At 44.9% G+C, this 23,300-nt stretch overlaps 1 protein-coding gene and 1 non-coding gene across 3 annotated transcripts in view; one reads left to right on the forward strand and one right to left on the reverse strand.

Annotated features, from left to right (window-relative positions):
- Positions 1 to 2,836: 2,836 nt before the first annotated feature.
- The window catches only part of NEBL (nebulette), a 373,419-nt gene continuing 352,955 nt past the window's right edge, over positions 2,837 to 23,300 (forward strand). The window contains exons 1-2 of one of the 2 annotated variants that reach the window (XM_047739980.1): positions 2,837 to 3,055; positions 4,279 to 4,373. In XM_047739980.1, the coding sequence (XP_047595936.1) occupies positions 2,987 to 3,055; positions 4,279 to 4,373 (164 nt within the window). In that variant the 5' untranslated portion in view covers positions 2,837 to 2,986. The remainder of the gene's footprint in view (positions 3,056 to 4,278; positions 4,374 to 23,300) is intronic. The other variant, XM_047739982.1, reaches the window with a different exon arrangement.
- On the reverse strand, positions 7,598 to 7,701 carry LOC125108059 (U6 spliceosomal RNA). Its single transcript, XR_007129749.1, has one exon. It is a non-coding gene; the product is annotated as a U6 spliceosomal RNA (small nuclear RNA).

Raw genomic sequence — 23,300 nt, forward strand, 5'->3', positions numbered from 1 at the left:
ACATCAGTAAAATGACACTAAGAAACTTAGAAGCTGGCTTAATGCAGAAAATGAAAATAGTAAGAGAAGCAGATGTGAGAGGAAAATACACTCTAAGCATTCGTTTGTTTACTTTTGAGAGAATAGAACATCATAGTTAATTCCAATTTTAATATATTCATTTTTTTAATACTTTCTTCCCACAAATGTTTAATCAGTACCTACTATGTGTCCTGCATTATGATAGGTGCTGGTTGGCTAAGAAATTATATAATTCATAGTTGGAAGACCTGATAAATCAGCTATAAATGTCACGATCACCATCAATCTTCCTCAGAATTTTTTGCACACCATTTGGAAAAGAGAATAGGATTTTAATTTTTTATAAATATATATTTTATATAAATATATATTATTTATATTTTATTTCTATGATTTATAGTCATGAAAATCTAAATGTTAAAAAGATTATGCCTTTCAGATGATCATATACACCCTTCTTTGGCCTTTCTTTTCTTTCTTTTTTTTTTTTAAGAATAAATATCCTATTTAAGAATAAATATCCTTTCTTCTCCCCTCAGCTTTATTGAGGTATCATTGACAAATAAACAAATGTAAGATATTTAAAGCATACAGTGTAATGATTTGATATACGTATACCTTGTGAAGGGGTTCCCCCCGTTGGGTTAACACATACATCATCTTTCATATTTACCTTGTTTTTGATGAGAACAATTAAGTCCTACTCTCTTAGCAAATTTCATTTATAAAATACGGAGTTCTCAACTGTAGTTACCATGTTACATATTAGAGCCTCAGAGCTTATCCATCTTATAGCTCAAAGCTTTCATTCTTTTACCAACCTCCCTCTATTGTCCCCACTCCCAAGCCCCTGGCAACCACTTTTTTTTTTTTTAATTTGTTTCTGTAAGTTACTCTTTCTTTCTTTCTTTCTCTCTCTCTCTCTTATTCCACATATAAGTGATACCCTGAAGTATTTGTCTTTCACTGTCTGGCTTATTTCACTTAGCATAAAATCCTCCAGATTTATCCATGGTCTCAGGCATTTTTAAAGAGCTCCGAGGTGTTTTAAAATGACAACTGATCCTCTCTGACAGCAAATTATTGTTTTATTTGCCTTTGAGGGGGATTTGTGAGCAGGGCAATGAGAGGTTCAAAGGCTCTTGCCCTGGTGAATCTCTTTTAAGAAATTATCTCTTTTGAAAAGTCAAACAGCACAGCATCATCACGAATGAGATTTCATCAGCGCAGACTGCCAAAGAGGCTCAGAAATTAATACTTTTCTTTTTTCATGAAAGGCTGCAGCCTTGGCTTTAAAAGAATAACAGAAATATTTGTCACAGTAGTTGCTGTGTGGCATTACTGAGTCTTTATCTGTGTGCTAGCAACGGAATGTGTTTGCTTGTTTATTGTACCCAACCTGTGATAATCCTAGTTGACACTTATGTAGTGTTCCCGGAGAGGCTGGCAGCTTGAAGCACTTCAGAACTGCTGACTCATTTAATCCTCACAGTAGGAGAGGAGGAGCTCTTTCTGTAGTGCTACGTTATCCCATTTCGTAGATTAGAAAACTGAGGCATAGAGCTGCTAAGCGGTTGCATAAAGTCACAGGACTTGTAAATGGCAGGCCCGGGCTTTGAACTCAGGCATCGTGGCTCCATTTTGCTGCTTTTTATAAAGCGAGTCCAATAACCTGAGATCTTATTAAAACTTAAAACTGATTTCTATTCTATTCTGTTTGGTTTTATCCTACCTCAGCCTTGAGCTTGATTATCTGGCCTTACTGGTGAGGACCATGGGTTAGTAATTGCTTCCCTTCCTGCAAGTGAAGAACTTTTCATAGATTCTGTGGTGTTTGTAAAAATAAACAGTGCACACACACACGCACAGCGGAATGAATGACGACCGTTTATTAACCCAGAAAGGCTCGACAGGGGCCTAAAATGACCACCCGTTCCCCAAGTACAGACAGAAAAAGTGCAGGGGCTGGGAGCCAGTGAGAGACGTCGCTTCCTCCTCTAGGGTCTGACGACCTCACACAGGCGCGAGGGGGCCGCTTTTCTCCTCAGACGCCCCCGCGAGCGGGCGCGACCCCACGCGCAGCGCCCGGGCGGAGGGTCCCTGCCTGTGTCGCGGCTGCTGGGGGCCCCAGCGCGTGGCTGCGCGCGGCCGGACTGCCTCCGCCCGGGGACCCGGCTCCGCGTGGGGCGTTGGTGCGCCGCTGCCCGCCGCGGGGGCTGGAGGACGAGGGCCGGCTCAAGCCCGCTTCCTCTGGGTACCGGGAACGCGGGTCTGCGCGGGGGTGACCCGGCTGGGGCAGCAGACAGAAGAGGAAGGGCAGGGAGTGCGCGGGTCTGAGCACCCCCAGCACGTTTCTCCCACCCACATCGCTACCCTACCTCCCCAGCCGCCAGAAATCCCACCTGGCCGCCCCCCGGCGGCGGCTGCGGAACCAGGCTCGCTCCCAGGCCTCACAGTCGCAGCCCGCGGCTGTCTGCGGGGCTCTCCGGGTCTCGCCGCCCCCTCCCCCCGCTGCGCCCTCCCTTCCCGGTGCCCGACGTGCTCGTTCCCTGCCTCTTGGGTCCGGGCGCGCGGGTGGGTTTGGCCTGCGCGGCGGCGGCGGCGGCGAGGCGGGGGAGCGAGTGAGCGCGAGGGGCGGGAGCCAGTGTCTGTGTGAGTCACCGGTACCTGGAGTGCTAGCGACGCAGAGCGAGCGGCGCGGAGCCCGAGCCGGAGCCGAGCCGGGGCCAGCGAGCGCGGCCGCCCCCGGCGCCAGGCCCCGCCGCACACCCGCCCGCGCCCCCGCCACCCTTCCCGCGCGTCGCGCGGCGGGTTCGCCAGGGGTCCGGCGCCGACTCCCGACCCCGGCCGCCCGCAGCCCTCCCGCCTGCCCAGAGGCGGTGCGGGGCTCTCCGGGGGATGTCACAGCGGCTCCTCGGAGCCCCCAGCCGCTGTCGCACAGCCGCCGCCCCTGGGAACCGCGACAATGAACCCCCAATGCGCCCGCTGCGGAAAAGTCGTGTATCCCACGGAGAAAGTCAACTGCCTGGATAAGGTGAGCCAGGGGGCGCCGGGCTGCACCTGCTTCGAGAAGTTTTGGCATCTGGGATGGAGGGAGAGGAGTGGGTCTCTGTTTGTTAGTGTCTTGGCACAGGGTGAGGGCACGCAAAGGAAAACGCCCGCAGGAGTATCAAGACAGCACGCTTGGCGCTGGTGATGTTGGAGCCGGCAAGGGTTTTCGTCGGGGTGCGGGCGGCGAGGGTGCGGGGCTGCACCGCGCAGGGTACGCGGCGGAGCGCGGCCCCGGGGTCCCGAGAGCCCAGGCTGGACCCCTTCCCACCTCCACTCCTGCCCCTCACCGCCCCGCATCCCCGCCCCAAGGATCCGCCCGCACCCACCTCACCGCCGCCCCAGCGCCTCCCGTGTCGGCGGCGAGGCAAATAATAATTAACCTGTCGTGGGGCAGCCGCTGCGGCATTGCTAAGAATAATCCCCGCCGGAGACCTGGCTCGGCGCGGCGGGCAGGACCCACGGGGGGTTCATCCACCCGGCTGGGGAATTCCAGAGGAAGTGGCCTCGGGCCGGCCCCCGCAGCCCTGCTCCCTGCCCTTCCCGGGCGTAGATGGAGTAGAACAGCCTGGGAGGACGACCCCTGCGCTCTCCGGAGTGACCGATAATTGAAACCAGCCGGAGGCCGTCCCTGGGAGATGAGCGTGTGGTGATGGAAGTGCCTCACGAGGGCACCCGGTCACCTCGTCAGTCAGACCGGACTTGAGTCCCCCCTCCCCACAATTTAGTAGAAGCTGGACAGGGATGGGGGCGCCTAGGGGTACTTACACGGCTCCCCTCCTGCTCCTTTGGGTTGCCTGACTTCCGGTGGACCCACATTTGTTGAGATGCTACAAACACCATGTTTAGGCACTTTGAACAGGATTCGTCTTCCTTTTGAAGCCACTGCACAGGTTCCATTTCTCCATCAGCCAGGTTAGGATTCCATTCTGGCTGCCCACACAAGTGCGCTATGGGGGGAGCCTTGGCGGTTCTTCCCTCAGAGTCTGTACTTGTGGAGGGGATTCATTTAAAACTCAATTCTAATAGCGCCCTGCCTTATTTACTTAAGTGAAAGTAGGCAAACACATCTCCTGTTACCTACAATCATTTTGTTGTAGTATTTTCAAATAAGGGTGGGCCGGCAATGCACTAAAAATATCCCCTCTCTGTACCCATCCTGGAAAGCGCTGGCATTGTACTGAACTTTTACATTTTTTTTTTTCCCAGTACTGGCATAAAGGATGTTTCCATTGTGAGGTCTGTAAGATGGCTCTCAACATGAACAACTACAAAGGCTATGAAAAGAAGCCCTATTGTAATGCGTAAGTATCGTCAACATAGCATGCCAGGTGTGGGTCGTCATCAGAGAAGGAAGGCGAGTGGATCTGCCTGTTCTGGAGACCTGACTCAGTGTGTGGGGCAGGCAGGGCAGTGGCCAATAATTTGTTTATGCCGCAGACTCTGGGGCCAGGTACTCTGTTGGAGGGTCACGGCTGGATGGATGTCTTTCTTAATGTGGAGGGTAATTCGTGTGTCTTCAACAAAGTCTGTTTTTGAGGTTCACAGTGTTGCAGAGTTGGGAACATTTGTTAGAAGCTGCAGAACTACACCCTGAGAAAGTGTGGGCTCTGAAGTGCATGTCAGCTTTCCATTTTAATCATATGATGTTGCCATGTTGCAATTTTATATCTGAACCCAGTTGCTAGGGAGAGGAGTCTCGCCTCATCTCAGCCGAGACCACTCCAGACATCCTAGGGCTTACACAGGGAACTGAAGAATAGAGACGTAGGTATTTCTGGTGGTTAGTAGTAGGTCTGTTGGTGGGGATTAAAGAAGGTAACCTTTTTTTGGGCAGGCTTTTCTGTAGGCATGCTTTTAGCCTATACTCCTAGGAATTAGCTAGCATCTCCACAGTGCTTACCATGTGCGAGACCCTGCTCTCAGCACTTTATGCATACTGACTCATTTAATCTTTTCAGACTCAGGAAGGGGCTCAGATTATATCTCTAATCTGGAGATGGGTAAACATTGGCCTTTGGTTCCAAATGTCTCCCTTGCTGCCCTGGGGCATGTGTCTCTCTACTTCTAGAGCATCCTCTCAGGCCAGAGTGTTTTCAGCTGTGGACTCTTGGCCCTGATGGTTGAGGTGCCTTCTTCCCTGTTCCTCTCAGGCCTGGATGTGGCAGAGGATCCCTAGCTTTTTGGCTGGAATATTGCCAGAGATTCATTTCCTCTAGAGTTTTTGAAGTAGGTTGGTTCCAGTCTTCTAGAGATGGAGGGTTCATGGTTATTGACACTTTAGTCATGGGACAGATAGTAAACTTTCGGTAAACAAATGTCATGTGTTTGTACCTCTCTGGGGAAGAACTTTTTTTTTTTTTTTTAAATCTCTTTGTGTTTCTGTTGGTTCTAGCTTAGTGCTTATGGATAGACTAGAAATCAGAAAATGAGGGCACTGAACAGAATTCGGGACTTTTTGGGATAAGTCAAGTTGACAGATGTTGCCCAAACTCATCAATGTTTTCAGCCCTCCTCTGCCATGCCTTTCATCGGGATAACATGAAGCCAGACTGAGCTTTCAGTGTCATGATCTCCTGCTTCTCTTAAAGAGAGGTATGAAGGTCTGGTTAAACATCAAAGGCAGTCAGCAGTACCTAGATGGGAAGGGTCTCCTACAACTCATAAACGAGATAATTATTCTTTAGTTTAAAGGAAAGTGAGCCATTTCCCCCTAACTCCTCCAGCCTGTGGCCTGATTCGATCAGGCTTTATGGGCCACGTCAAGATTCTTTATAGCTCCACAGCCTGGAGTTTACCTGGTGATAACAATGCCTTTGGGTGGCCTGGGAGGCCTGGAGGAATTGGGAGAAAAGAGGAAGGACAGGAAAAAAAGAAATTGAAGAGAGAACAATTACATTTAATATGATATGATGGAACATATATACATATCTAATTATGTGTGTGTATACATACACACATACACACACACATATATGTACCTAAAGATAGATAAAGAATTGAATTATGGAGAAAAGAAATGATAAAAATAAAAGGCCAGGAAAAAAAAAGAGATACAACGGGAGGAGAAAGTGTTTGGTTTTATAGGGCAACTTGACAATTCAATGCTTAATTCTTGGTTTCAGTTCAGTCCAATTAAAAAAGATTATCAGATTCTGCAGCAAGTCATGGATGGCTGGACCTAATAGTGGACTAGAGCCCAGAACTGGTGGGATTTGGACCCCCAAACAAAATGCCTGTAACTGTAGGTGGGAAACATCCTGCTGTGCTGTTTCATAGGACTGAGTCTCATTTTAAATATTTCGGGTATGTCTAAATCAAATACTTACAGATTTTTCTCTCGAAACTTTCTTATGTAACTCACATACTTCGGTATTAGGTTTAAGTGGAATTTGGGAGATAGCCTCTCAGATTTCTTGCTTAACATGAAACCTGGTGGTGCACTTTGTTGAGCAGAGCGACAGGGGAAGACAGAAATTTAGCTTTAGTGGGTGAATGATTCGAATTGATGGCGTCAATTTGTTTAATTTAGCTTTAAGTTCATGGCACAGCTTGATATGCTGTCTCCAGAAACAGAGCCTGGCAAAGTTGCAGGTTCTGTCTGTGTAAAGGTTCCAGACTAGAAGGTTCCTATGCTCAACCCTTATTTTTCTAATGGCACAGGTTGTCATGTAAACTGGTTGGGCAGCGTGGATTACCCTCTGGGGATTCTCATGCCTCTGCTCTAATTCAGGTGGTGTATGTCAGTGAGCTGTTGTTCCCTGTGGTCTTGGCCAGAAGGGTTGCCATAATTTCTCTGGGTCAATGGTGGAAAATTGATTCTCTGAGGCATACTGTTCCTGGAAAATGAAACATTCTGTTTCCATGTAGAGCAATATTTTATCTGTACCCTTTGGCTCAAGAGTCAATATATGCCCATGTTTAAATGAAAATGACGATTCTTCCTCCCCTCAATTTGTTATTGTGAAAATTTTCATATACACAAAGTGGTTGAAAGAATAGTACAACAAACATCTTCCACTGAAATTCCACCATTATTAGCATTTTGCCACATTTGTTCATATTTCTATTCAGTTATATGTCCAAATATATCATTGTCAGACCATTTGTCAATTTCATACATCAAGTTAGTTTCATATGTTGATGTTTCTTTCCTGAAAACTACATCATCCACACACTAAGAGTAAGGGATGTTTTCTTAAAGAGTCATAGAGCTATTGTCACACCTAGGAATATTAACCAAAATATCATAATATCTAAAATCCTATTTTCACATTTCCCCCAATTGTCCTAAGAATGTCTTTTATAGCTGCTCTAATTTTCGTAATTTTCTAAGTTTCATACTTTATATTTAGTTGTGAAAACGACAACTCTTTTTGAGTGTTGAAGATTCAGTATTCTTCACTTTCATTTCTTTTTTTTTTTTTCTGTCTGAATCTCAACTTCTTCTTTTTTTTTTTAATTAATTTTTTATTTTTTCAGCATAACAGTATTCATTATTTTTGTACCACACCCAGTGCTCCATGCAAAAAATATGGAACGCTTCACGAATTTGCGTGTCATCCTTGCGCAGGGGCCATGCTAATCTCTGTATCGTTCCAATTTTAGTATATGTGCTGCCAAAGCGAGCACTCATTTCTTTTTTTTTTTTTAAGATTTTATTTATTCGACAGACAGAGATCACAAGTAGGTAGAGAGGCAGGCAGAGAGAGATGAGGAAGCAGACTCCCCATGGAGCAGAAAGCCCGATGTGGGGCTCGATCCCAGGATCCGGGATCATGACCTGAGCTGAAGGCAGAGGCTTTAACCCACTGAGCCACCCAGCTGCCACCCCCCTTCAATTTCATTTGTGTTGATTTGCATAATCTGTCGGAGTTTTCATGAAATGGATTTACATAGCATTTCTTGTGGAAAAAAAAAAACAACCTTTAAAATAAATATCAAGAATATGCTTAATAGTTTGGAAGGATAAACAGACATTTAAGTTTATTTTAAGACTACATAAATGCTTTTTATTTTAATTGATACCTGGGGGCATTTTTTTAATGGGATGAAGTAGCGAGTGTTTTCTTCACTTTAAATATGTTGCTTGTTTACATTCTCATGTGTTTAGAGGAGAAACAGGTTTTCTGTTTGATTTCATGCAGAGGAGAACACATATAAAATATAATTTACATAATATTTAAATTTTGATCTTTTGATAGAATGATCAAAGTGTATTACACACTAGATGTAAGATTGGCATAATACACATTAATCTCCTAATGCAGTCGTGCACACTATTAAAATATTTAAAAACAAACTGGTCTACTTGAATACATGCCGTGTTTTCATAGCCTTTATGTTTCATAAGCAGGCGGTGGATTCTTCAGCACATTCAGGACTTTTTTTCATCATGGAATTTGCAAAGAAAAGAGGACTAGGCAGCATTGTTATTGCTAAGAGATGCTGAGAAAATAACAACACATAATTAGATAAAAAAATACCTCATATTTGTATGTGAATTTATATACCAAATTAAACTACCCAACAAGCTACCCAAAGAATATAAACCCCAAGGCCATTCTACCAATAAATTATTTAACTTACCATGTGTGCAAGTGAAAATTGCACTTGTTATGTGTTTGTTAAAAAATACCTCATTTCTTCAGATTTTCTGAGAACTGTTATAGCTTCTAAATAACAATGTCAATGGCCAGTTCATGTACTGGCACCAAAATCTAATTATTTTAGGTCAGGGGAAGCCCCAGGTAATGATGCAGTAGTTTTAAGTAGGACCTTGTCAATAATTCCCCCAAGTCATCACTTTGGCGGAAATTTTTTGGGGGGCTGAGAATTTGTTCTGATCTGCCCACGTTGGATATACCTGGTATCTGTGTCAAGTGTATCTTTGAATATGAGGCTGAAAGAACAGAAATATCTGTGCTCAATATGTTTAACTATCTTTCCAAATAAGATTCCCTCTCAGCAAATAGTTTCACTTAACATCATTTTGGGAGATGTTAAAAATAAAACAGTGGGAGCTGTGCGTGGTGTTTACTTTCACTCTGCCTGTGTTAGCATTCGTCTTGTGAATATTTATGTCCTCTCCTCAGCCTGGGAGATGCTGAGCCAGTGCCGCTCATTCGGAGCCGCCCAGAATGGTCAGTGCCGTTCAGCTAGCCTGTCTTGAGGGCGATGATTTAGGCCAGTGCTCCACTAGCTCTCACCCACCGTTCCTCTGCTGCTCAGTCCTTGTCAGTGCCTTTACTAAAGTGTGCTCTGAGGACACGGGAGGAAATTGAATTTAAACCAGAGAGTTTTCCACCCGTGTATTTCCCTTATCTCCATTTAGACTTCTCAAACCCAGTTCTATAACCCTCCAAGGGCTTGAGTTATCTCAAGGGGACTTAGGAAATTCTTGCTATTAAGTTTGCTTTAATTACTTAAGCACTTTTCACGAAAGGCACTGTGGTGTAATTGGAGTTTTGAAGCAAGACACAACTGGATTTGAATCCTGGTTCATCATGTTCTGCTGAGCAATCCCCTTGATCTCAAAGCTTCAGTTTCTTTATCTGTACAGTGGGAATGGTAATGCTTACCCTTACAGGGCTGTGTGGGACTAGGGAGACAGTGCACGTCAAGGTTCCAGCAGTTTCTGGCATGTAGCACACCTCCAATAAACGGTAGTGCTTTTATTTCCTCAGTGGTACTTTTTTGAGGGATGAAAGAAGAAAAAGAGAGTAGAGGGAGAAGAGGAAGTATATCAGAGAAATAATAGCTATGTCTCTTAAGGGTTTTTACCAATGTTTTTCAGACTGTGGGTTGCCACCCTTTAGAGGGTTGTATCCAAAACTGAAAGAAAGAGCAAGAAAGAGAGTAAAGGAAAGAGAGGGCTATCAGAGTGTATCTGAGTAGTGAAATGAGCATTGTTTGGCAAACCCTTTTTTTTTCCCGCAGTTGTTTGTGTACAACATGTACTGAATCATGATATAAAAATATTTTTACTGGGAGTGGTGGTCAAAAAAGTCTGAGAAGTACTAGTTTAGTTCTGTATTCTTTTTTTTTTTTTAAAGATTTTATTTATTTGACACAGAGAGAGAGATCTCAAGTAGGCAGAGCAGCAGGCAGAGAGAGAGAGAGAGGAGGAAGCAGGCTCCCCGCTGAGCAGAGAGCCAGATGTGGGGCTCCATCCCAGGACCCTGAGACCATGACCTGAGCCGAAGGCAGAGAGAGGCTTAACCCACTGAGCCACCCAGGCGCCCCTAGTTCTGTATTCTTAATGCCCCACACATCAGAGAGCTCTGAAAGTTGCCGGTAAGGACCATGCCGTGTGCACTGAGTTCATGAATTCAGAGAGCCCTTGCTTTCCCACTCTCAGGGCCAGCCACATCCTATCCCACACCTATCAGCCTTTAGGAGTCCGCTCAGCCGTCAGAGCCATCACTGCCCCATGAAGGCACCGTGTGCTCATTTCTCTGTCTGTACCCTCTGCTAACTTGGGGTGGCTCTGAGGGCATCTGTCTTGCTCACTCTGCATCCCCAGAGCCTGGCACTTAGCACTCGATGAAGATTAGCTGCATCAGTGAATGTGAAGGTCGTGCTGCATCAGTGTAGTTCTGCCTCCTCCCCCCCTGCCCCCCACTGCCACGTCAGGGTGCGGCCCAGCCTACTCTCTCCGGGGCAGGCAGACAGAGGTTGGGCAATGTGAGAAGCTGGCTGGGGAGAGGAGGCTTGGAGGGACCTGAATGGTGGTGTGGTGGTCAGGTTCCACAGAGTCTGAATACCAAGGGCCGAAGTCTCCCCACGGAGGCTCGCCATTGCCAAGCCATAAGGAACATGGTAGGATTTCCCTTCACTGCTTGCAGGCTTGGTTTCAAAACTTGATATCGTTCTAGAAGCTTCCTTACTGATGCTCATTTATTTTCTTCTGGGTGTAATTAGAATCTGTGAAATAAGATAATTTCTACCTAAGAGGAGCTCTGTGGAAATTAAATGGGGGAACTATTTGTAAGCCTTAGCACATCAAACGACAACTGCTAGATATGCAAATGTTAGCCCCCTCCCTTAATTATAATAAATTGAAAATTGTCTCATATTTCCCCCTTAAAGAGAGGGAGAAGTGTGACACTGTTAAAAGTAAAAGTTTCTCTGGAGGGATATTGTGGTTTGTAGGAGTTCTAGTTAGCATCAATTATAATATGTCTTGCCTGACTTTTTAGTTACATACTACATAGAAAAATATTCAACCTCTTGCTCCATGACATAGACTTGACGTGGGAGGATGATAGGGTTTTTTTCTTTTTGGTTAAAATTGGATCATTGAAAGTGAGGGATAGAGAGATTTTATTTGAACCAAACCAAAAAGTTTCCAGGGTATATGCAAGCTGACTGGATTCTCAGTGACCTTATTGAGCCATTGATGGTATCTCATGAATTTTAGTATCTTTTGAAATCATTCTAGAAGACCATATCTAGTGTCAGGTACTGAGTTCTGTCACATTTAAAAGTCTTTGGGAAAGGGGCACCTGGGCGGCACAGTCGGTTAAGTGTCCACCTCTTGGTTTTGGCTCAGGTCATGATCTCAGGCTCGTGAGATCGAGCCCTGGGTTGGGCTCTGAGAGAGTCTGCTTAAGATTTTCTCTCCCTCTCCTTCTGCACCATCCCCTCCCCCTTCCCACTCTCCCTCTCTCTGAAATAAATAAATCTTTAAAACAAAAGTGTTTGTGAAAGGTGGCTTGAATGTGTAGTCTCTTTATGATGATGTATTTATTATGGAATGATGTCAGATAAGAAAAGATTTGAAGATGAAGCACAGCGAGTATGTCCTAAATCACAGTGAAATGCAAGGTTAACGCAAGATACAGATGTGTGTGCTTCGAGGGATATTGATTATGTGTCAGGGGTCTGTGTAAGGGTGCATTTCGGTATGTCTTCTTTAAATGTTTTCAGAGGAGTGCTTTACAGAGGCAGAGTGGTTCCTGCGGATGTCAGGAGTGAGAGAGAAGCAGATATACCCTCAGAGGACACCCTCCTTCTCCAGAGCCCGAGGCCCCTCCAGGCTCCCCATCTAGAGGAACGGAAAGCTGAATTTCTTTTCCTTTCTGTTTCCGTTTCCCTGTAGTTAGTGTTACTAGGAAGCCCTAGGCTCTTAGCAGTGTGAGAAGTGGGATCTAGAGTAATATTTACGAGCTGAGTGCCCAGAACATTTCGCAGGCTTAGTGGAAGCATTGTTATTGATTTGGAAGTTCTGCTAGTGAAGAAAACATTCTGCAGCCTTTCTTGTCCAACCGAGATGTGGGGGCACAGGCAGAACCAGAAAATAGGAAGTTGTGAGAAGGACCAGGTTGGAACAGCAAGGATTGTTTATTCCAGCCCTGGGAACCCATTATTAATTTTTTTTGTAGTCATCTGTGCCTTTTTCTTTGTGGAGTCCTTGAGGGAGTGACTTTGTGTTCAACTTCTGTTTACTTTTCTGCACTCTGTTGACTCATTCCTGTTGAGTGGGGAGCTAGAAGAAAACTAGCTCGATGTGCGTATTTCTGAATAGCATCAGATCGATAGGTAGATAGATGGTCTGCTATACCTCTACTTCAGCTCCGCAGTCTAAAAAGCCATTTAGACAAAAATCTTTGATTTGACCCCCTGATGCTCATTATCCATCAAAGGCAGGTGCAAGTCAGCTGCAGAGAGCATGGGGAGAGCCGAGGGCCCGAGATCTGGGATGTGGACTTAGATGCTTGCCCGCCATGGCTTTGGCGACTTCACTCCCTTGCACAAACACCTCTGATGGTTCCCCACTGCCTGTGGAAAACACGACTGGCTTTCTGACAGACACCTGGGGGCTTTTCACCACCTACCTTCCTCTGCTCACTTCTGTCTCCCCTCCTCCTCTCCAGTCACACTGGGCTGCTTGCCTGGTGCCTTCATCAAGTGTCTTCATTAAGTCTCAGTGTCCTCATCTGTAAAATGGGTATAATAATGGACTAGGATTGAGGCTTCATTGGAATATCAAAATAATAAGTTGAGCACAGTTTCAGACACATAGTAAGGAGTTAATAAAAGATAGAATTTTCATTATTATAAAACTTGACCCATGATCTGATTCTTTACTCACGCTGTTTTTATGCCTTTCTGCCCTCCCCTCTTTTTTTTTTTTTTTTTATTTATTTGACAGACAGAGATCACAAGTAGGCAGAGAGGCAGGTAGAGAGAGAGGAGGGAAGCAGGCTCCCTGCTGAGCAGATAGCCCGATGTGGGGCTCGATCCCAGGACCCTGAGATCATGACCTGAGCTGAAGGCAGAGGCTTAAACCCACTGAGCCACCCAGGCGCCCCTGCCCTCCCCTCTTTTAAAGTTAGTTTCATCTTTAACGTATGCAACTGTGACAGCCTTTGTGAAGCCATCCTAGATCTCTCAGTCAGTCACTGGACTCTCTTTGTGTGTTCATTGTAGTTTTATTATTTTTTTTTAAGATTTTCTTTGTTTATTTGTTATTTGAGTTGGGGAGGGACCGAGAGGGAAGGAGAGGAGGGGTGAGAGAATCTCAAGCCGACTTTGCACTGAACGCGGAGCCCCACACAGAGCCTGATCTCACAACCCTGAAATCAGGACATGATCTGAAATCAAGAGTCAGACCCTCCACCAGACCAGGTGTCCAGGTGCCCCTCATTGTAGTTTTTATACCTCAGCTGTATCACTTATTGAAAGGGCTGCCTTATATGATAGTTGTATTTGTCTCCCCACTGGGGCCAGTTTCCTGCTGAGAGCAGACCATGGAAGTTCACAGCCTGGGTTGGAGGTAGAGAGGGGCCTGGGGAGGTCAGGTCAACTGCAAGAGCTTGACTTCTTAAAGGTATTATTTCTGGCATGTGTTTAAGGAATTGAGAATGGATGTTGCAATGCTGCAGTGGAGTTCTGCCACTAGCCACCCGGAATTAGTGTCAGCTCCACAAGTTAAGGGTGTGGTCCCCAATAAGACAGATGCCAGCTGCATGTTCAGAAGTCCCCAGGGACACCCACACTTCTGACCAACTGGCTACAAATTGGGGGTTCCCATAATTAATTACATAGCTAGAAATGACTCAAAGAAATCAGAAAAGTGCTCTACTTAAGATTATTATTTTATTCTACAGGATACAAATCTGGACCAGCCAAATGAGAGTACATGTAGGGCAAGGTGAGAGAGGGTTCTGGACATGGCGTTTTCTTGCCCTTGCCCTGTGGAAATCAGGATGTGTCTCCCTGTGTCCACCAGTTAAGAATCTCCACTGAGCTTTGGTGTCCAGGGTTTTTATTGAGGTTTCATTACATAGACCTGATGACTTATTGGCCAAGTGTGATTATTCAGTCTCTAGTCCCTTCTTGGAGAAGGTCCATTGATACTGCCCAACTCAAAGCCCCAGCCTGTCTGAACTGTTGATAAGGTGTTGCTCTCCCACATCATGAACTTTCCTGTCCCATTATGACTAAGAATGATGATCTAACACCCACCAAGTCTATTTAGCTTATTAGTAGAAATTGGGTAGGATTTGTAAACTGCTGACTGCACAGAGGAGGTGGGGTGGGAGGACCTACTTGTGGAAGGACCCTTGATACAGCTCTCTAGATTAGGTGTTCATCAATAAGCAGAGCTTTCCAGGAACAGATGACATTTTGGAGAGTGGGAATCCTCCCAGTTGCTTTCGTATACTTCAACACCTACGTTGTGCTCAGTAAATGGCCCTTCGGTAGAGCCTGCTGCCCAGCTAGCTTTGTTGGGAAGGTGGGGAACCTCTCTGGCTGGCAGAGCAATACAGCTCATCCACAGGCAACCCTCGCTAACAGTGCTGACTCAACAAGAGGAGATAAACTTCTTTCCGTGAGGATCCCTGTGGTGATCCCAGCTGGAGCTGGCCATGCTTGGACTTACGATATCCATGAACGGCAGCTACCACTAGAGAGTTTAGGTGACGTATTGAAATTTATTGCTAGATTATTTGTCACTGACATGCAACTGAACAAAGAATGACAGGAATAATGTCTACAGAGATACTTTGTAAAAACCTCTTTGTGACAACTATGTTTTTCAAAGTCGTAGAAGTGAGCCCTGTGTTTAGACATCAGACCATGTGCCTGTTCATTTACATATCCAGGTATTTTCTTTCCTGGAAATAAGTATGCCTTATTTACTTGCTGAGACAAGATGTAATCAGGGATGAATGTGTTAATCCCCGATAAATGACAAGTCTTTACACTCCCTTACAGAATAATTTAATTTTCTTTGGTGACTTTCTTCAGCACTCTGTCTTTTCTTTAAGATTTCCAGAACTTCAAGAGCAACTTGTCAAGATCTGTGCTTCTTCCCCTGGCCCTCTCCCCCATGCCAGCTCCCTCTTTCTCTCTCTCTCTCTGTTTAAATTCTTTTCTGTTGCCACTGATGTAGTTCTCTGATTTTCTTAACATTAAGTGAAATTCTATTTAAAAATTTCTAGATGCTTAAGGCACATAATAATTAAGGGTTATTCCTGTCAGGAATAGAAACACCATATTAGAACAGTTCTTCCTCAGAGGCTGCTAAAGAAGGAAAATCCTGTTTAGAGGGTTTGCCTCTGTGGGTTTTCTTTCTTTCTTTCTTTCTTTTTTTAAATGGCAGTTATGTAATGCCAGGTTTAATTGGCCGGGAGTCAGGAAGCTGGTTTATTTGTGCATCTCTCGTGTCATGTACCTGAGGGGTGAGTGGTCAGTGAAAGCACCTGTGATTTGTTCCTGAGGGCTGTTGCCCAAGAAGTGTCCTGTGCAATGGCCGTCTGACAGATGTTGAAAGAAAAGCATATTGGTTTTTCTTTATACAGTGATGGGTGTATAACAGACACTGAATAAACACATGTGGATTGGCTTTAAAAGCACATTTATTGTGAATGGGAACAGTTCTTCATTTGACAGAAAGCCTCCTCTAACGGGCATCCTTCTCTGGTGGGTCAGGAGAGATTGCTACTTGGGATTTAAAAATGAATTCCCCAGCAGGAGAAAAACAGGTGGAAACATAAAAGAAGAACCTGAATGGGGGAGGGATCCAGTCATCCTCAGAAGGGACCGACGGAGGAGTGCCGATGACCTCACCCATTTGTGCCAACGCGCAGAGACACGAAGGGAGTTTCACGAGATCCTGCAATGTCAGTGGTGTGTGTGTGTGTGTGTGTGTGTGTGTGTGGTGGGAAGAGGATGATAATGAAATTTCCGACAGCAGGGAGGTTTGCTCTGCTAAAACAGAAACGTCTAATAGGTGGATCCATGTATAGAAAGAAAGATCCTTGAAGGTGGAAAGATGATGGAGAACATGGGGGTGAGATGAAATGGAGGAGAAGCGGAAGCGGCACCTCTGCGGGCAGACGGGAGGATACAACCGAAGCTTTCCCAGCATATTTACGCTTTGGCACAGAGGCAAGAAGCAGCAGGGAAGGAGGCTTTAATGATACAGCTCCCGAAAGTTGACAGGAGAGTATCAGTTAATTTCTTTTTTCTTTGCTTTTGTTTACAGTTTCACTGTTTTCAGGCTACTTTGGACTTGATGTGGAAAAGAGGGAACGACTGACTGGGGAAGGAGCGGTGGTGAGGGCTTTGGAACAAGTAGTCTCTGTTGCCTTGGAGCGAAGGGAGGAGTTGCCGGTCACCGCACACGGCCGACTTTAGGAAAGCCCGGTGACCGTGTGTGTGCAGGAGCCCTGGCTTGGGAGAAACTCGGTGAGGCCGGAGCCGTGTACCTGGTGACCGCAAGGGTCCTGGGCTTGCAGTTGGCCTTTATATGATTTACGGAGGAAAGGAAAGAAGGAATAAAAAGAAAGGTGGCTCAGTGAGGCAGGAGCCTTTGAAAAATAAAGTTCTGATGGAAAATGTGGTATTTCAGTGAGTGAGGAAAGAGGAATGCCTCTTAAAACAAAAGCCAAATCCTGGGCGCCTGGGTGGCTCATTGGGTTAAAGTCTCTGCCTTTGGCTTAGGTCATGATCCCAGGACCCTGGGATCCAGCCCCGCATCAGGCTCTCTGCTCAGCAGTGAGCCTGCTTCCCTCTCTCACTCTCTGCCTGCCTCTCTGCCTACTTGTGATCTCTGTCTGTCAAATAAATCATAAATAAGTTTTTTAAAAAACAAAAAACAAAAAGACAAAAACAAAACAAAACAAAACCAAAAAGTCACGTATGGCATCTCCTGGGGGCTTTCTGAGCTCTGATTACTACAATATACCTTTTAAAGGATGGAAGACTGAGCATTCCAGAATGTACAAAAAACAAGAATGGGGTCAAGAAAGCTAATGGCTGGGGTGCTTGGGTGGTAGGTCAGTTAAGTGTCTGACTCTTGGTTTCTGTTCAGGCTGTGACCTTAGGGTTGTGAGATCAAGCCCTGAATTAGGCTCCAGGCCAGGCATGGAGCCTGCTTAAGATCCTCTCTCTCTCCTTCTGTCCCTCATGTTCAAGCATGCTCTCTCTCTCTTTAAAATAAATAAATATATTAAAAAATGCTAATGACCAATGTGCTCAGTGGCTTATTAAATACTCTAAAGACAAGTTTTTTTTTTAAGACTTAATTTATTTAAGAACGAGAGAGAGCCAAAGAGAGAGAGCATGAACAGGGGGAGGGGCAGAGGGAGAAGCAGGTTCCCCATTAATGGGGGAGCCCGATGTGGGGCTCAGTCCCAGTGCTCAAGGATCGTGACCTGGCCTGAGGGCAGACACTTAACTGACTGAGCCACCCAGCGACCCCTAAAGACAAGTTTTAAGCACACTTACAGTCTAAGAAAAAAGACGAACTATGGCTTGGGAAAGACGGAGTGATAATACAAGATGACAAAGAAGGAAGTAGAGTTATTCGATTCCTAGTTAGCTTTTATCCTTTCAACTGAGAAGAAGCTATTTAAAACCAGAAAAATTTTGAAAACATCAATAAGAAATTAAATATTAGGAGAACCAACAGTAGGAAGACACCAAACTATTCAATGTAAAGCTGAGAAATGTTTGAACTTCTAGATCCAGATGAATGGCACCTCAGAGACCTGAGGACACCCCGGAACTGAAGGTCACGAACCGTGGCCCTGAACCACAAGAAAGCGTGTGTGGGGGGTTAAGGGAACAGGCTCTGGCCCTCCTTGGAGTCAGTTACTTCACCTCACTGTGCCTCAGTTCCCTCGTCTGGAAACTGGTGCTGCTGTGTCCATTATTCCACCTGCAAAAAGAGGGGGGCTCTGCTCTCTCTGTGATAGCAATAGTACGTGCCTCTTCTGGTGGCCGTGAGGAACAAACGAGATAACTCGGGTCAATAACCGACTCAGAGCTGATACCACGTAGGATTAGTTATGTTCATCATTTCTCATTCTCTTTGAGAAATTATCTGCAGAAGAGAGCTCTGAGAGTTTTGGAGATGGGAAAATATCCCAAGTTTCAGAAAGTGGAAGAAGAGACAGATTGTAGGAATTACAGCCTAATAAATTTGACATTAATTCCTGGCAAATTTTTCCTGTGGTGAGTACAGAGATGGTTTGTGAGGATCAAAATAAAAAGTCCTCATAGCTTCTGTGTTAGTTTGCCAGGCCTGCTGGGCACAGTACCACAAACCGGGTGGCTTACCTAACAGAAAGAAATGTATTGTCTCACAGTTCTGGGGGCTAGAAGTCTGAAATTGGTTTCTTCTGGGGGCTTGAGGATGGATCTGTTTCAGGCCTCTCTCCTTAGCTTATGGATACCTTCTTCCTGTGTCTTTTCACATTACTTTTCTTCTGTGTGTCCTCTATGTCCAAATGTCCTCTTTTCATGTGGACAGCAGTCATACCGGATGAGAACCCACTCTCATGACCTCATTTTAACCTAATTCTACCTCCACATAAAGTCACACTCTGAGGTATGGTGGGTCGGTGGGTGGGGGGTTAGATCTTCATCGTATCTTTTCTTAGGAGTGGGTTGGGGGAGGGGCACATTCAACCAGCCCATACCAGTTTCACTAACAAAGGTCGAGCAAAGCAAAATTAGCCTTATTTTTCTGATTGTATAGAAGAAGGAAGACATATATATAATGACCTTTGAATTTTTAAAAAGACATTCAATGCGGTGGCTTTTCATAAATGAAACTTATGGTGAGTATATTCTCTTTCCCCCTTCCCTGCAAGCACTTAATTTAATCTGCATTTGAATTACATGGGTCTGTTTCATCATTTGATGAGTATGTTTTCAAGACCTCACTATTATTTTCAAGGCTTAATAATAATCTTCTCTTCCATTCAAGACCTTTACTTTGTGACATTATATGCATTGTCAGCTTCTGAAACAATTATGGAATTGTTCTCTGATGGATTGTTCCTCCTCATAAGAGAATGGCATTAAAATATTTATAGGGAAATGAATTTCAGGTTCAAATGGAAAAGGCCAGAAGAAATATGGTTTAAAACTTCATAGAAAATGACACAGTTCTTATCATTTTATTTTTTAAAAAGGGGGAAAAAAATCTCATGACTGTGACCTAGGCTCTAGCACAATTGAAAGATTCTGGTGTGGAGATTTATAATCGCAACATTCCCACGATTTAGGATTTATATTTCAATTTCGGGATTTAATTATTAATTTTATCATGAAACGTACTCAGATGGCTTTACTTTCTTTTATTATTTTATGAAGTAGGAGGAATTTTGTCTGTGTCTCAGGACTTGGTTGAGTGGACTTATTCCGCAGCACTGGCAGCTGCGTGGAAGTTCTGGGCTGCTGAAAGGAATGGTACATACGCACAGCACAGGTGGCTCCTGTGATAAGGCTCGTGTTGGTTCTGGTTTGTTTTCAGTGGACACACTCTCTGGTTTGCCTATTCTCTCAGGTGAACTTTGATACCAGATAGAAATCTTACCCACCCACGGGGTTCACGCATACTTTGAAAAATAGTCTTTCTCCTCCACCCTTGTGCTCCTGCCCGCCCCCCGACTTTGAAAACAGATCCCAAACACATGCCTCCTTTTTCCTCTTCATAATCAGATCTTAACTTTGAATGCCTCCGAGTAACTGTTGATGTTTCTGTCTTGAGTTAGTTTTTTGATAACTCTTTGTCCACTTACACATGACTGCTTTCTGCACAGTGCTTGTAACACTGTTGACAGGATGCCATACAGAGACCTCTTTGGACCTTAAAAAAAGGACAAAACTACTTCTCCCCAGTTACACTGTTATAACCCTCCCTCCTACCTCACCCCCCAAATAAACGAATGATTCTAGATTTTTTTTTCCCCCTCTAATTTCTACTGGTCCTTTCTGTTTTTATTACTTGAGTGGCCAGAAATTCCACCTTGTGGTATGATGGACACTCTTAACTTTTCTAAAAACCTTTGTTCTCAAATAGGATTTCTGCATGAAACTGCAGTGCAGTTACCTGTCTGGCTTTTGAGAGGCAACAAAGGCTGGTGGTGGCTGCCCCCAACCTCCCGTCCTCTCGTGCCGTGGGGCTTAATTTCTGCAGAGGCACTCTGTGTGGGAAGGAGAAGAGAAAATAAGTACAGCCCTGTCTATGTGGAAGCAGTAAGGCCCCGCACTGCCGCCTTTCCAAGGTGTGCTCAGTCTGTTTTCTTCTCTCCAGAACCAGGCAGTGCTGTACCCACCTGCTGTCCACTTTGCAGAGGTAGCCATTGTTTGAACCCCAGCAATGCAGTGATTACCCGGGTTTTGGGTGTGAATTTTAAAGCTGGACACTTAAAGTTTTACAGGCACAGTCCTCCAGATTTCAGAAGTTCTTGTGTCTATTTTTCAGATTGTTAATATGAACATATATTGTCTCTTTAACATTTCAAATAACGTTGAGAGCTGTGCTTTGTTTCTTTCATACTCTTTCGTACTGTGAGCCTCTGAACACACCGGTGCTGTGGAAGCCCGTTGAGTGCAGAAAACAGAGGGGAAAATTTAGTGTTACAACTCATTTACACTAGGATTCACTTTCTAAATTTGGCTTTAGTGTTTGCTTTAAAGAATATTTATTTTCTGTGTAGTATTAATAATATAAGGCCTTCTGAACTGAGGAATTGTCCTCTTTATCATTAAGTCCATGTTTAGTAAACATTTCTCAAAGACTCTGAAGACAATGAAACATTTCTGAAAAATATAAATTCATGTGTAGACTCATTATGAATTTTCTATTTTGCCTGCTCTATTTTATGTGGCCTTATTACATTATGCATCATTTAACAAATACAAATGCAGCCCTGCACCTTACTTTTATGCTGTAGAGACATTTTATTTCCATATAGACTTATTTCAAGAAGTTAATTGGTAATACATTAGCCTCTGTAACCTTGCTGTGTGGTGTAGTCATTAGGAGCCCAAGCTTTGAAGTCAGACATTTCGGTTTGAGCTCTGCACTCCACTTGGAAAATCACGTCGTGTCTCCAATCTTCGTTTCCTAATCTGTAAAATTAGGAAACCAGATGGTGCCTCTGAAGCTGTTGAGGGGGTCACATGAGATAGTGTACTGCCTGTGAAGAGCCTGACCCATCGTCACTGCACATTTCTGAGCCAGAAGACGCATGGTGTGGGGCAAGCAGTTGGGGACCAGCAGACTGGATATCTGGGATTCGAGGCCAGAGAAAGTCCACAAAGGCAGGAAAGAGAGTTTGAAACCAGGGAGACCCAGACTTTGGTTCTCCCTGTCCTCACCTACCACCTGTGATGTTGCTTTTCCGAAGAGTGATTCTATTATTCATGTATCTACAAACAAGGAAATGGATACAGAGTGTACCCCCCCCGCCACCTCCCAAAGTCATGTTTCACTTTAGCAGAATACATGGGAAAAGATTTGTGGTCATTGGCATGCTGGACGAGAACTTGATGCATCTATCTCTATATTTTATCCAAATAGGAAGTTATATTACTGTTCTGAGGTTCATGAGTTCAGAGCAGAGTTTGCACCTGGAACCAAGTGTGTTTCCTGATCTACACTTGGCTAGGCTAGTTAAGTGTCTGGGCGGAATGATATGCTTTTCCTTTTCTTTTTTGGCTTTTTCTGTTCTGGATTAATGGTGGATATTTGTTGATAGTGGGTACCTCTGTCCTTGTAGCCTGTGTTGTGAGGTGTGGCCTGGGGGCATTGTGTGGCTTGGGGAATGGATGTGGGTCAATCAATGCTCACTGGGTGCCAAAGGAGTTCATGGGATTAGTGGATTTTAAGTATGACACTGGAGTCATAACCAGAAGTTTAGTTTATAACCGGAAGCTTGGCATTGAGGACAAAGGGATTGCCAGATGGAGAACATGAAAAGAAGCTCCATCCTGGGTTGCACTGTCTTGTGATCCCAGCCTCCTTGGAAGCCGAATGGGTGGGAGTAAAACTGGGCTTGACTCTGCCTACATTCTTCTCAAGCCCAGTAGGGCTCACCTTACTGTCCCATTCCTTGAATGGTAGAATTCCAGTCCTGTCTTCATTTATTTATTGAATGGTAGAATTCATTCATTCATTAATATTGATTGAACATCTGCTGTGATCAGACACTGCCTTAAATATTTGGGAATATAGCAGCGAACAAAGCGCACAAAAATCACTGCCCTCTTTGGAGTTTCTGTTTTAAAGGGAAGAAGCAGACGATATACAAAACAGCACCCTAAGCAGTATATTGGAAAGTGATAACTACTATATAGAAAATTTAAGCAAGGAAGGGAGATAGAGTGTCCATGGGTCAGGTGGGGTTTGGAGGGTGGCTTGCAACTTAGAATAAGATGGTCAGAGAAATGGAGTTCTTTTATTTGGACAAAACCTAGAGGAGGCAAAGGAGTGAGCTCTGTGGAGACCCAGACCAAGGCAATAGGAAGGACACACAGAGAACTTGGAGGTGTAGGAGCGGCAGGCCAGTCAGGGAGCCTGTGGGGAGTGTGGGCAGCGGTGGTGAGATGAGACAGAGGGCGGCCAGCTAGTGGGGACCGGGGGTGAGGAGGAGGGGGCAGTGGAGATGGGGGCCGTGAAGGGCCGTGGAGACCATTATAGCCACAGTGGAGCTGGGGTAGCTGGGAGTGAGCGAGTGCTGCTGGGGGGTATTTAGCACAGGAGTGACATGATGTGTGATTTAGGTTTTTTAACAGGATCGCTCTGGCTGCTGTGAAAACAACGTACCTACTAATAGGCCACAGAAAGGCTTTCTGTGTGTGTCTGCGTGCATGTGTGTGCGCCAAAGGGACAGTCACGTGCAGGGTGTACTGATCTCACCTTTAGTGTAAAACAGGAATATATTTTATCATAAGATTACAGCCCCATTTGTCGTGAGGCC

This window comes from Lutra lutra, chromosome 8 (assembly GCF_902655055.1).
Source record: "Lutra lutra chromosome 8, mLutLut1.2, whole genome shotgun sequence".
NCBI classification, from domain to species: Eukaryota; Metazoa; Chordata; class Mammalia; order Carnivora; family Mustelidae; genus Lutra; species Lutra lutra.